This window comes from Wyeomyia smithii, chromosome 1, assembly GCF_029784165.1.
Source record: "Wyeomyia smithii strain HCP4-BCI-WySm-NY-G18 chromosome 1, ASM2978416v1, whole genome shotgun sequence".
Taxonomy (NCBI): Eukaryota; Metazoa; Arthropoda; class Insecta; order Diptera; family Culicidae; genus Wyeomyia; species Wyeomyia smithii.
The window spans coordinates 94,776,850-94,791,459 of NC_073694.1; the positions used below are offsets into that span (position 1 = coordinate 94,776,850).

Below are 14,610 nucleotides of genomic sequence, written 5' to 3' on the forward strand. Positions count from 1 at the left end.
TATTCGATTTACTAAGTTTCCAATGGCGTGTTCATTCACTGTTCGATGAGCCAGATGAAACAGCATTCGATTTATATAAGTTGTAATATAATCTTTCACTTCCGAAACGTGTATATATTCGGTAGCAGATCGATTTTCAGGTGCACGAGATTCGTCTCGCCGTAATTGTTCATTTAGGGCAAATTCGCTGGTGAACTGGGGCGTTCGTAACAAACTCGCCTGGGCACTGATCGGGGTGACAGTTTGCCCGTTAAATGGCAGCTGTAGAGGAAGCGTTTGAGTCCAACTATCTTCGTTACTGATGAATGGACTTAGAATGGGTATCGAGTTTCGATTCACTGGCCCTTGCATCCTGTCTCGGTCTGTCGAACATAATTCGTTATTATGTCGAGAGGAAGTCATAGACAAATTAACACCATTAGGTTTCATAGTTCGATTGAGAGTGGTCGTAAGAATGTCATGTACCTGTCCCTCGAGGGGGTCACTCGCAAGTGGTAATGTGTTTCTGGCGGCGACCGAAGTCGTAGGCCTGCAATTTTCTTCAGTATTCCCAGAACTGAAAATCTGGGTTTGTACTGATTGGTCATTCCGAGCATCATTCGAAGCAACTGATACTCGCGGTGTCTCAGGGTAGACACTGAGGACTGGTATATGTTTTCCTATTTCATTCAAATTTACCCCAAAAAACTTTTGGGCCAAGTCGCTTGTTATATTTAAAAGCATTTGTTTATTCTGCATTCCTTCTATGTTCATCGCAACGTATCTCCTTATTCTTTTGTGGTAGTGAACAAGACGAGACAACAACCCTGATGTCTCTTTACCTGCTTGTAACAAGTGTTTTATTTCTTGCAATTTTGCGGGAATCAATAAATAATCATCGGCCAATGAACGCGGACTGAGTTTTATTTCGCGGGGTGATTCTCTTTCATTTCCCCTTAAGCAATTTCGTAAAGTTCTTTGTTTAGAGGCGAAACTATCAGTCATGGATTGCCCACGAAGAAAAAGTTCGTAGTTTAGCTCCTCTTCTTCCAAATCATTTGCATTAATTCTATACGATTCCATGTTTACTTATATTAATAAAATTATTTCTATTTCAAATTCAGTCATCCTAATTTTAATTCCCAATGTACCAAAAACAATCCCAATATTTAAACAAAAAACAACTCCAATATTCCTAATCGCACTGTGCCGTACCGGTTCTATTTATTCGGATTTCTATTTTGAGCGAGGTGGGTTCTACGTGAAAAAAATTAAAACAATCACCAACTAAATGACACCGTAATCAAATCTAGATCAACTGTACCTGATTTTAACATAAGCATTGGTTTCTACTTATTCCCTGAAAACACTGAGTATTATTTCGGGCCCCACGTTGGGCGCCAAAATGTAACGATTCTCTTTTTAACAGTCAGCAGCTTAAGCGCCACTCTCACGGGTGAGAGGCTGCTGATGCAAGGTCTGAGTGCTCGGCTAGAGACTCTCTGTCACGGGCGGGTTTAATGTTCAAATACTCGAATCCAATTTGGCTTTCCCAGCGGACGCGATGGGATTTGGATAGTTATTTACTAAGACACAGGAGAGGGGAACCAATCCCAGCAACAATGCGATATCCGAAATTCCCAAAAAAATCTAAAAAAGCCCAGAGTGAAAGCGTCAACTTCGGCGAACAAGAGAACACACACTTTAGATTCAAACAGGCCTTATACATTTCCTCTTATATTGAACACATGTTCGCCTGCCTTTCAGTGACGTCACTCTCACTTACTAATTCTAGAATATTCACAATCTGTGCTTATTCTAAGTCTACCTGTGAGTACCGGTACCTGCGGTCAGTGTACAAACCATCTCGAACGGCTGGTCGATCGCAGCCTTGCGTTTAGCGATGTCGAAGTATATCACACGCGTGCGTTGCACGGGCTCTCACCGCGTGGGCGACGATCGTTTCGATCGTATGAAAGCGGTAACTTTTCCTGAGTGTCTAGCGGGCGGTTCTCGACGGGAGAAGAAAACGTGCTTCGATGGTTCGCGTCGCCGTGTGAAAACGGGCGAGGGGATCTATTAGGACGCACCCGCGTCACAATTTGCCGATGGGCTTTTCCTCGTCTCGTGGCACGCGGTACTTGCACTCGGGTAAGGTTGGCAATCCGCATTTGCTCCCACGTTGAACGGTGGGTTTATTCCTGTTCAACGTTACAACCAAATTAGACACTTTTGCCGTACTAATTCTAGTCACTAGAGTTATTGCCAATAGATTAAGCTTACCTGACGCTAAACACTTTTATTTTAGAACTTTTTATTAGCTAATAAGTTTTAACCGTTTGACGTATTTTATCTAGAAGTTCAATTAGGTTTAGTCACTAACTTTTATCATTTAACAAACTCACTTTATATTGATTAGGTTTTTCACGCTAGGCCTATTTTATTGGCCGAAATTCGGGTACAAAGTTTGACTTGTTATACTAAGCGCACTGCGCGTTCACTCAGCTTCTCGCGTGTGCTTGCAGCGTGGTTGACGGTATTCACCCGAATAATCCCAAGGATTTAACAAGATCACATTTGATCTGATTATTCGATCGCCTCGAACAATACGGATTAGGTATTGGATGCTGCGGAAATTCGATTCCCTCTCTTTCTAGCTAATGCAAGATGAGGCATTTTATTCACCGATCAGGTGTCTTTTGTGATCCCCCAGTGGCGATCTTAGTTTCTATTGGTTTGCTAATTGTTACCCTCTTTTCGATCCCATCCCGTCTACTAGGAAAGATAAATGAGATCCGTGTGGAGCTCACACGATCGATTTAAGCTTCGCGTGCATTGCAGCCTCTCTATCTCCCACCAGAGGGCTCTTAAGCGTTTGACGTTGTTGAAAGCTCGCGCTAGTGTTCTTATGGTAACAGTGCTTTTAGGGAAACTGTTATAATCTTACAAGGGTTAACTGATGAATTATGATTGAACACGTGGTTTCAAAGTTTGGCTGCCCTATACGTTTCCTTTTCATTGGATTGTAATCAAACTTAAACAACCGTTATGTTTTAATTTGTAAAACAACGAAAGTCTATTATTTCGAGTATTAAACGACTTATTTGAACATAACTAGTGTCATACAAACGAGTCATCTCTCAAACTTGCAAATAACAAACTTCATAACAATTTGATATGTGGTTCAAAAGTTTTAGAAAGAAGAGAAATTCAAAGACTATTCATCACTATACCTGCTTTGATCAATATATATGGCTTCAACATGATTTAAATGTGGTATCGTACCATTTGAAAGTTCCCGGTATCGGTCATGATTAAATTGTTCGAAATTAAGAGTCATTTCTTTTTTTTCGCTATTTCTTAAGCACTAACATTACGTCAAATTTCATATTTTATACTTTAATTACAACATCAATATTTTAGAACCCAAAGAGTGAATATACCTTTATTGGATTTAAGCATTCATGTAAATCTATCTTTATAAGTTTGAATGAGAAAGGCTGAGTTTAAATAAAAACCTAAATTAATCCACCTAGTGGTCAGACTCACCGTTTCTCATTCAAACTTTTTATTTGTAAAAATAGATTTAAACGAACGCTTTAATCCAATAAAGGTGTATTTACTCTTTGGGTTCTAAAATATTGATGTTTAAATTGAAGTATAAAATATGAAATTTGCCGTTATGTTAGTGCTTGAGAGATAGCGAGATAAAAGAAATGATTCTTAATTTCGAACAATTTAATCAAGAGCGATAGCGGGAACATTCAAATAGTACGATACCACATTTAAATTATATTAAGGCGACATATTTTGATCAAAGCAGGTATAGTTTTAAACAGTCTTTGAATTTCCATAACATTTGAACCACATATCAAATTGTTATGAAGTTTGTTATTCGTAAGTTTGAGATATGACTCGTTCGTATGACACTAGTTATGTTCAAATAAGTCGTGCAATCTTTGAGATAATAGATATCCGTTGTTTTAACAATTAAATACATAACGGTTGCTCAAGTTTGATTAAAATCAAATGAAATGAGAACGTATAGGGCAGCCAAACTTTGAAACCACGTGTTCAATCATAATTCATCAGTTAACCCTTAACTAGCCCGTTCACATTATATCAATATTGCTCAAATCGGTTGTGTAGTTTGTGTGATAATGAAGTTCGTGATTTTCACATTTTGATGCATTACAGACAAAGTTACAGTCCGATTACAATGAAATTCAATAGGGTATTATGAGGTAGCTTTCATTTGACACTAATTTTGTGAAATTCGGCTCAGCCATCTCTGAGAAAAGTGAGTGAGTCCAAGTATTCTTCGGAATATGTTTCTTTTCATAGCTAGATTTCACATTTTCAAGCATAACAGGTAAAGTAAGAGTCCGATTCCTTTTTGCCACTCTAAGCTAGTGTGGGAATGCATCTTGTCGCTCCGAAAGTTAGCTATGAAAAACCAGGAGAACTTATACTGGGTTCCTGGTCATTGTGGAATCGAAAAAAACGAGAAGGCCGACTTTCTAGCCAGACAAGGGTCATCTACTAACTTTGTTGGCCCAGAACCTTTCTGTGGAATCTCCCCGAGCGCTCTAAAAGCTGAACTCGGTGAATAGGAAAAAGCGACCATCAAAGCAAACTGGGATGTCATAAGTGGATTACGACAGTAGAAAAGATTCATAGAGCCAAATCGCGAGAAGAGCCTCGTGCTGCTCAGATAAATTAAGAAAGACTTGAGGACATTCACAGGTCTTATTACAGGGCACTGTCCGAGTGAGTATCATCTCAAGAAGATAGGCAAACTCATTTTTCGATTTAGTGCTAACGCAAGAACTGTATTAATCACATAAAAACGCGACGCGCTAACGGACACAACACTTATTGTTCTTACAAACGTAAACGGACAACAAAAAATTACCTTTTAAGTCGACCGGTTTCGGTCCCCGTGTGGACCATCTACTGGACAATGCCCAATGGAGTTGGGCATTGTCCAGTAGATGGTCCACACGGGGACCGAAACCGGTCGACTTAAAAGGTAATTTTTTGTTGTCCGTTTACGTTTGTAAGAACAATAAGTGTTGTGTCCGTTAGCGCGTCGCGTTTTTATGTGATGAAGATAGGCAAACTTGATGATGATAAATGTCGCCTGTGTGGCATCGAAGGCGAAACTTCAGAACATCTACTCTGCGAATGCCGAGTATTAATACAACGCAGATTGCGTATCTTCGGTAAGGGACACATAGAACCTACCGAAATTTGGAGGGAAAGTCCTGGTGAGGTCATAAACTTCATACGAAGTGCGTTGCCCAACTGAGATAAATGTGCAATGTAGCAAGGACATCAACTCGCCAAATAGTCATGTACCTGCTCGTACGCACTTAGAGTAAGGTGAAGCATACCACAATAGATCAAACAATGGTCGCAGTGGTTCAGTCTTCTACAAAGAAAAAAAAAGAGTCCGATTGCAAAACAAATCAATAGGGCCTCATGGGGCAACTAGACCTTCCATTCGACACTGATGTTATAAAAATCGGTCCAGCCTTCTCTGAGAAACATGAGTAAGATTAAACAATCTCCAGAACACGTTTCTTTCCATAACTTTTTAACCACATGTTCAATATCTATAAGATTCAAAAGTTAAGGGTTTTTCGGTAGCTCGTTCATTTGAAATCAATTTTGTTCAAATCGGTTGTGTAGTTTCTGGGATAATGATGTTTCCTGATTTTTACATTTTGATACGTAACCTCTAAATTAAAAATCCGATTACAATGAAATTTGACAGAGTCTATAGTCAACTAGACCTTTCATTTGAGAAAAATTTTATGAAAATCTGTCCAGCCGTCTCTGAGAAAAGTGAGTGACAATAAAAATCGGCACATAAACACACACACATACAGAAAATGCTCAGCTCGTCGAACTGAGTCGAGTGATATATGCCATTCGGCCCTTTGGAGCACTTTTATACTTTCGGTTTTGTAAGTGATTGCTATACCTTCCTAGGAGAAGGGCAAAAAACGAATAGATTTAAACAAACCAAGTAATCTAAAGCGTATGGTTGAAATCTAGACTTTTTAATGTGCACAAGTTGTACGCCGGTTCGCCTCTCTGCTCTCCGCGTGGATGCGTGTGTGCATAATTTCAACCGAAAAGAGGAAAATAGCAAAATTCTGCAAAACGCACAAACACTCTCTGCTCTTGCAGATATCTGTGCTCAACATTCAGCAACCACACAGTTTTGTTTTTTTCGTTGTGTCTGCGTTTTCGCCCGGTGAAAGTGTAAGAGGAGGCACATGAGCAGATTATGAGTGCGCGATGCCAAGCATGCTCGATTTACATAAAAGCTATTTCAAATAAAATTATTAATCGTTGCAACCCTCAATATAGCCAATAAGTTAGGAATTAAGTTAGTTGGTCGGTGTTAAGTCAGACCGGACCAAGTCGCAAAATTGGAAAAAACGAGTTAACGATAGTATTGTATTAAGATTTTCTTAAGCTGCATCACACAACAATCAGATTTTATTTATCTCTAAGACAGCAGAAATAACAGCATGATTTTTGTCTGCATGACCAATGAAAAGCGATTACAGTGTTCAGTCAGAATGGACCAAATGTATATTTTCAAGAAGACTGCCTTCGGTCAGTTATTAATAAAAGCGAACGAACGGAAGAATTTTCAAGCGTTTTTCCGGATTTCTTTGTATCAGAGAACTCTTTCACTCACCCCCCATCGGAATCTACAAAGCTTCACGCACTGCCGTGGTTTTGAATGTGTTTTTGGACCGTTTATTGCTGTCACTAACATGACCTGATATCGGCCTTATAGTATGCAGACAAAGTGAACCATGTGTTAAGCAGAAAAGTTGAAATTATCGGAATTTACAGCATCGGTTTGAAGTCAACATAAATGAATTTCAACACTATCAGGCAACTTATCGGAATGCTTCTTTGCCCGTTAGTCAAAAAAGTATACTTTACCAGTAAATGAGGAAAATGTACATGGTCCACTCTGATTGAACACGTAAATGAGAAACGTTAATCATTTGTGTGGGTGACACAACATTCCACAATTTCAGAAAGAAGTTCAAGTTACAGTAGTAATACTGACTTAAAACTTGATGATTTTACCAATGAATTATATCCTCAGGAGGTTTGTTACTGTTTTATGCAACCTAATTAGATTTATGCCCGTAATGAAATTACGAAGCTAAAGGCAAAACAAGCGATTGTTTGGAGAAGACCTTTCATATTAATACAAGAAGAAGCTGACTCGATTGACATTCAAGTGTGTAAAGCATGTTGTCAATATCTATTTAATATTATTTTCTAATCAATAATGGAGAACCTGTGCCGACTTTTCATGAAGCTGTCCTTGAAGCACTACATCCAAACGTGACAGAAATTCCAGAACCAAAACACGAGGAAACCATCCAGTCCATTATCAATTCTATGGCAATTTTGGCCAAAGTTGCAGAGAAAGTGGATGATTACGAATAACTTAATTGGGTGAATTAACCATATTTTTGTTCCAATAAAACATTCCGCTTCTACCATTGATTTGTTGAAACAAACACAGTTTAAAGTTTGTTCAAACTATTTTTAATAATTGGTGATGTCGCAGAAGCTAACCATGTATATTAAAAACTTTTTGACTGTTCGATGATCAATGGACTAATATTAATTGTTCAATTGTTCAGTCATAATGGAGCAAGTCATTAATGATTCTTCTTTAATTGATACAGTTAGAGAGTTACTCCAACTTATAACATCAAAACTGCGCAAGAATATCGAAAACTTCGAAATTCCCAGAGCAACAAACTTCAAACTCGTTTTTCTCGAAATGATCAAAATGTCACTTGGTCTGGTCTGACTCAACAACGACCAGTGGTAAGTTTATTTTCCTTAGGGGCCATCCACATTCCACGTGGACAGATTTTTAACGATTTTGACCCCCCCCCCTCCTCCTCTTCCGTGAACAACTGCTCATATAAATTCAAAAAATACTACAAGGTATACAGCCCTTGGGGTTGTATGAAATGGTGACGTAGGACTAAATATATAATATATGCTAAACTAAATATTATTATATGCTGCGCTAAACTGTTCATAGGTAACACTACCGTTTATTTTTGATAGTCGTTATTTTAAAACTAACGATGCATGAATACATGAAAATTTTACACTAGTAGTAGTTGCGAAAATTCTCATAACTCTTATCTTCAAGCATCTATAGTTCTGAAAAGAACCGATTCCATAATCTTCAGTTAGAAATTCGTGCTACAGAACGCTGATAATCGCACCATGAATATTTTGTTGGCCGCGCATAAAATTTGCTCTCCGCTGTGCCCTCCAGTAGCTGTGCTAGCAAAATATCCTGCATCGAACGATGATAAGTGTTGCTGCCGTATGCAAAATAAAGGTGTAACATAGCTCCGCAGTGCCTGGAAGTTGACTCGTATGCAGCTCTCGTTTCTCAATGTCGCGTATCTTTAACAGCTGCACTGCTCTCGCTTATGTGTAACAAACTAAACTGAAGCTGAATTTTCTACACGCAGTCTTTTGTATCGAGTTCAGCGTAGATTTTTACCATTAAGGCGTGGCCACGTAGCTTATAGAAAAAAAGAGAAACAAACCAACACATCTTCAATACTACTGAGTGATTCTCATAAGCATCTAAAGAAAGTTTTTGCTTTCCCGATGCGAAAATCACTCTGGTTCTTAGATTAACTAATTTTTGTTGCTTATATTTGACTGATAACGGTGTTCGAGTGAACACAATCAAACAATTAAACCGGAAAATCACTCAATTTAGCAGTGAAAATTCTTGAAATGAGGGATATATCTTGTGACAAACTATTCATAGGTAACACTACCGTTTATCTTTGGTGCGTCCTGGTCGTTATTGTAAAAATGGTTATTTAGAAATAGATGGACATTTCACACTAGTAGTAGTTGTGAAAATTCTCATAGCTCTTATCTTCATTATCTAATAGTTCTGAAAAGAACCGATTTCATAATCTTCAGCTCGAAAAGTAGCTACAGAATGCTGATGATCACACCAGCACCGGTAGCATCGATTATTTTGTTGACCGCGTATAAAATTTGCTCTCCGCTGTGCCCTCCAGCAACTGTGCCAGCAAAATATCCTGCAGCGTACGATGGTTATTGTTGCTGCCGTGTGCTGAATACAGGTAACATGCTCCGCGGTGCCTAGAAGTTGAATCGTATGCAGCTCTCGTTTCTCAATGTCGCAAAGCTTTAACAGCTGCACCGCACTCGCTATTGTGGAACAAACTAAACTGAAGCTGAATTTTCCACACGCAGTCTTTTGTATCGAGTTCAGCGTAGATTTTACCATTAAGGCGTGGCTACGTAGCTTATAGAAAGAAAGAGAAACAAACCAATACATCTTCAATACTACTGAGTGATTTTCATAAGCATCAAAAGAAAGTTTTTGCTTTCCCGATGCGAAAATCACTTTGGTTCTTAGATTAACTAATTTTCGTTGCTGATATTTGACTGATAACGGTGTTCGAGTGGACACAAACAAACAATTAAACCGGAAAATCACTCAATTTAGCAGTGAAAATTCTTGAAATGAGGGTTATATCTTGTGATAAACTATTCATAGGCAACACTACCGTTTATCTTTGGTGCGCCCTGGTCGTTATTGTAAAAATGATTATTGAGAAATAGATGGACATTTCACACTAGGAGTAGTTGTGAAAATTCTCGTAACTCTATCTTCAAGCATTTATAGTTCTAAAAAGAACCGATTCGATAATCTTCAGCTCGAAATGTATGCTACAGAATGCTGATAATCACACCACCACCGGTAGCATCGATTATTTTGTTGGCCGCGTATAAAATTTGCTCTCCGCTGTGCCCTCCAGCAGCTGTGCCAGCAAAATATCCTGCAGCGTACGATGGTAACTGTTGCTGCCGTGTGCAGAATACAGGTAACATGCTCCGCGGTGCCTGGAAGTTGAATCGTATGCAGCTCTCGTTTCTCAATGTCGCAAAGCTTAACAGCTGCACCGCACTCGCTATTGTGGAACAAACTAAACTGAAGCTGAATTTTTAACACGCAGTCTTTTGTATCGAGTTCAGCGTAGATTTTTATCATTAAGGCGTGGCCACGCAGCTTAGACAAAGACAAACAAACCAAAACACTTTGTTGAGTCAAAATATGTAGGCAGTGGAATTTATTTCGTCCATGTTATTGTTATCTGTGCTTGGGAAGCATGCCAAGAACAAGGGAAATGTATGGGAAAGCTTGACCTTGGAACTTTTCACCTTTTTCCACCATTAAGCAGTAAAGCAACAATGTTGAACATAACATCAAAAAATTGTTACACATTTTATCTATCCACCGACATATAAATGACTAAGATGCATTAAGTCGTTCGCTTGCTATAACCGTTTGAAATCTGACGCAACATTTGCTAGTTTCATTTCCATTTTCACAAAGTGTAATCTAGTATAGAAAACAAAGACGTAGTCCTACTTCAAAAGTGAATCCCAAAACACCTTGCCGGAGACAACGGAGATTGCGGGTTCGAGTCTGGACGAGGAAAATTTTTTTCTTAGTCTAGTCACACCTTCTATTCCCGTTCATCTTCGCATTCCCGCGAAACTACATACATTGCCCGCCTAACTAAAACTTAAAATATGAACCGTCGACATTATTTTACACACACAAATCTCCTTAAGTACATCTTTACTTTTTTTATGCGAACAAAACATTAGGCACTGATTATTATCTATACTCTACTTTTAATACGCAGCATAATAATTTTCCACGTTCTACGTGAATTAGATTTTACGGGTACAAAGTGTTTTACAATTGTTTCACATTGTTTTTAAGTGCTGCTTTTTATTATAAAATTTTTTTTCAGTGTTCGTTGGGATGATTCAATACCGGTAAATATAAACGGAGATACTATGTACGTGATTCCACCTCCTGGTAGTGGCATTCTATTGAGCTTCATCGTTAACATTTTACGTAACTATAATTTTGGACCTGAAAGTTTATCCACCGTCAATGCCACAATTTTAACATATCATCGAATAATAGAAGCATTCAAACATAGTTATGGTAAACGCACAATGATAGGCGATCCAAAGTTCGTAAGCGTAGATGAAGTAATTATTTATCAATTTGTCCTAAGTTTATTTTGCTTATTTGTTATAAAATTTCAGTTAGTTCGAAATCTCACATCACCAGATTATGCCGAGCAAATAAGAATGAGCATAGATGATAACAAAACAAAACCGGACTACAGTGATTATGGAGGACAGTTCTACATCAAAGATAGCCATGGAACGGCACATATCTCTCTGCTGGGTAAGTATATCGGTAATTAGAAAAACTAAGCGTTCAATAGTAAATTACGAAATATCAATCGGTCTCCATCGATTAACATTTTTCCTGAGAAGAGAAATCAGTTTTTACCTCTATGAGTGACCCTCAAACATTTAGTACGCATCAACTGCAATCTCAATTAGCATAAAATGTATTCAATATAATCAATTAGTTCTCTAAACATATTTGAAGGATTTTACGCCAACTCGACTAAGGGGCTGGCAGCAATCTCTCAGAATTCAATGAAATTTTGTAGGTGTGTAGGCCTCACTGTTCATATTTTTTTTTAAACTTTGTTTGTACTAATATTTGGAGGGGGCAGAAGTGATGATGATGGACCCGCCACATACCCCTATGTGCATCTTGAATAAGACTATTGCTGTGTTAGCAAACCGGTTAATCTCAGCCAATTTAGGAAGATCAACTTTAACGACAAAACCAACAAGGGGTTGCCCACAAGGAGGGGTTTTATCTTCTCTATTGTGGTCTCTTGCAGTTGATGAACTTAACGAACCTAGGACACGAAGTCATCGGATTCGCTGATGAAATCACTATTTTAGTTAGGGGTTAATGCGGATCTACTATTTCCAATAGAATGCAATACGGCTCAAACTACACACTGAAATGGTGTAACCTGGAAGGACTAAACATCAATCCTTCTAAAACAGTCATAATCCCATTTACATGAAATAGAAACTATAATATTGCAACCCTTAAGTTGAGAGATACACAGTTGGTGCTAGCCAAGCGAACTAAGTACTTAGGTGTTATGGTTGACCATGAGCTCATCTGGAACGACCATCTAGAGTATGCAATCTCAAAAGCAAATAACGCTCTTTGGGCTTGCAGCAATACATTAAACAAAAAATTGGAACTCAGGCCGAGGATGATTCTCTGGATATACTCGGCAATAGTGAGACCCAGAGTAACTTAAGCCTCGCTAGTGTTGTGGCCTAAAACTACACAATTATCAGCTCAGAAGAACAACATGAGCAATGGCCAATGCACCATCCAAAGCCTTAGAAGCTCTTTTATATCTTCTACCCTTACATGAATATGTACACCTTGAAGCCGAAAAAGGTGCTCTTAGACTCAAACGTGTTAAAACTTTTCAGGAAGGGGATCTAAAGGGACATCTACGAATTCTCAAAGATTTCCAACTGAACACCTTAATAACCATGAATAAAGACTGGATGGACGCTTGAACTAAATGTTATTCTAACATGCACGAGTATTTGCTTGGCTAGAAAATATAGGTATGCCAATATCTGCATTTTCTCAGATAGTCAAGCAGCTCACAATGCATTAAAACCACACACAACCCTAGTAGCAATTGTAGTTTTATCAAAGTTTTATAGCGCATAATACAGCCAGAATAGCGCTATAAATCTTTGATAAAACCAGTTTTGTTTCTTGGGAAATACAATTTAATGTTTAACGGCGCCAATTATATCTGGTAGCTTACTTTCTAAAGTATCTTAATAACTAAAAGCATTTTTTTTATCCTCGCTGCCGACCATGAGCTGAAACTAAATCTAACTTAAAGCTAGAATGTTTTGCATTAAAGCACTGGTTTGTTGTTTGATGGTTTTCCATTACCATAGGTACGCAGCATATTAAATTTGTTCCGCTGCTGGGCCAAGATATTACGGACTGGCAGATTGGGTTGTCTCCCTCGGGCCCTGAGAGTTTCGTGCGGGTCTGGTTGCTGTTTCCGGATCCGGGGTCTTAACGTGTTCTTGCCGTTTGGTTGGATGTAGGCGGAAGGGAATAAGACTAAACTGGGCGTGGATGGATTTCAGGAAAACGTATATAAGGGACATGTAGGATAGGTCACGGCTCGCCAAGACATCACGAACAGGAACAGCCGGCTGTCTACCCTCGGCCCGAAGGGAAGCTATTAATTTAGACCTGGCGTCACGGTGTACAGGGCATGACCAAACAACGTGCTCTATGTCGTGATAACCTTCACCACAGGCACAGATACCACTTTCCCCGAGCCCAACACGACGGAGATGCGCGTCAAATCTATAGTCATTGGACATAAGCCGGGACATCACGCAAATGAAATCCCGACCTACATCCAACCCCTTGAACCACGGGTTCGTCGATACCTTGGGGTTTATGGAATGTAACCACCTTCCCAATTCCCCTCTGGTCCAAGCGTTTTGCCAACTGATGATCGTATTATGACGTACAAATGCGAAAAATTCATTAAAGGCAATTGGTCTTTCATAAATTCTAACGTTTGTTGCGCCCACCTTAGCCAAAGAGTCCGCTTTCTCATTACCCGGTATCGTGCAGTGAGAAGGGACCCACGCTAAGGTAATCTGATACGATTTTTCGGATAAAGCACTCAGATGTTCCCGTATTTTCCCCAGGAAATACGGAGAGTGCTTAACATCTTTCATCGATCGGAGAGCCTCAATGGAACTGAGACTGTCCGTAAAGATGAAATAATGGTCCGTGGGCATTATTCCGATAATTCCTAGGGTGTACTGAATTGCAGTTGATTCTGCGACGTAAGCAGAAGCAGGATTATCGAGCTTATGGGAGACGGTTAAATTGTTATTGAAAATACCGAAGCCAGTGGACCCATCAAGAAGTGATCCGTGCACGCGTAAATGATCCGGGATTCCACGAGTTTCTTCTATCATGGATGTATCGAAAAACACAGTAGAATTAGAAGTGTTTGATAAGTTGACACGATTTGGAATATTCAAAGAAGGGTTAATATTTTGGGACATGTGATTGAAATACAATGTCATAAAACGGGTTTGAGAATTAAGTTCGATTAACCTTTCAAAATTTTCAATCACGGGACGGTTCAAGACCTCACATTTGATAAGAATACGAGAAGACAGGCTCCAGAAGCGGTTTTTCAATGGTAGTACTCCAGCTAAGACCTCCAAACTCATCGTATGGGTCGACTGCATGCAACCCAAGGCGATACGCAAACAACGATATTGTATTCGCTCCAGTTTGATCAAATGTGTGTTTGCTGCGTAGCGGAAGCAGAAACACCCATATTAAATAACAGACAATATCGTTGTTTGGTAAAGCCTTATAAGGTCTCCTGGATGGGCTCTCCACCATTGTCCGGTTATTGTACGAAGAAAATCCACTCTTTGTTGACATTTTTTCATCAGATACCTGACGTGACAACCCCAGAGTCGAACCAGACACCAAGATATTTGTGTACCAAAACCTGAGAAATCGTTTTACCCATTAATTGTGTTTGAATCTGAGCAGGTTCATTCTTCCTAGAAAAA

The 14,610-nt window shown here is 39.1% G+C and overlaps 1 protein-coding gene across 5 annotated transcripts in view; it reads left to right on the forward strand.

The window, feature by feature from the left end:
* Positions 1–14,610, forward strand: part of LOC129733821 (glutathione hydrolase 1 proenzyme-like) — an 840,124-nt gene that overhangs the window by 406,292 nt on the left and 419,222 nt on the right. For all 5 annotated transcript variants that reach the window (XR_008729724.1, XM_055695340.1, XM_055695339.1 and 2 more), the window contains 2 exons: positions 10,872–11,118; positions 11,176–11,320. Coding sequence is in view for 4 of the 5 variants with exons in the window: in XM_055695340.1 (XP_055551315.1) it covers positions 10,872–11,118; positions 11,176–11,320 (392 nt within the window). In the remaining variant the exon portion in view is untranslated. The remainder of the gene's footprint in view (positions 1–10,871; positions 11,119–11,175; positions 11,321–14,610) is intronic.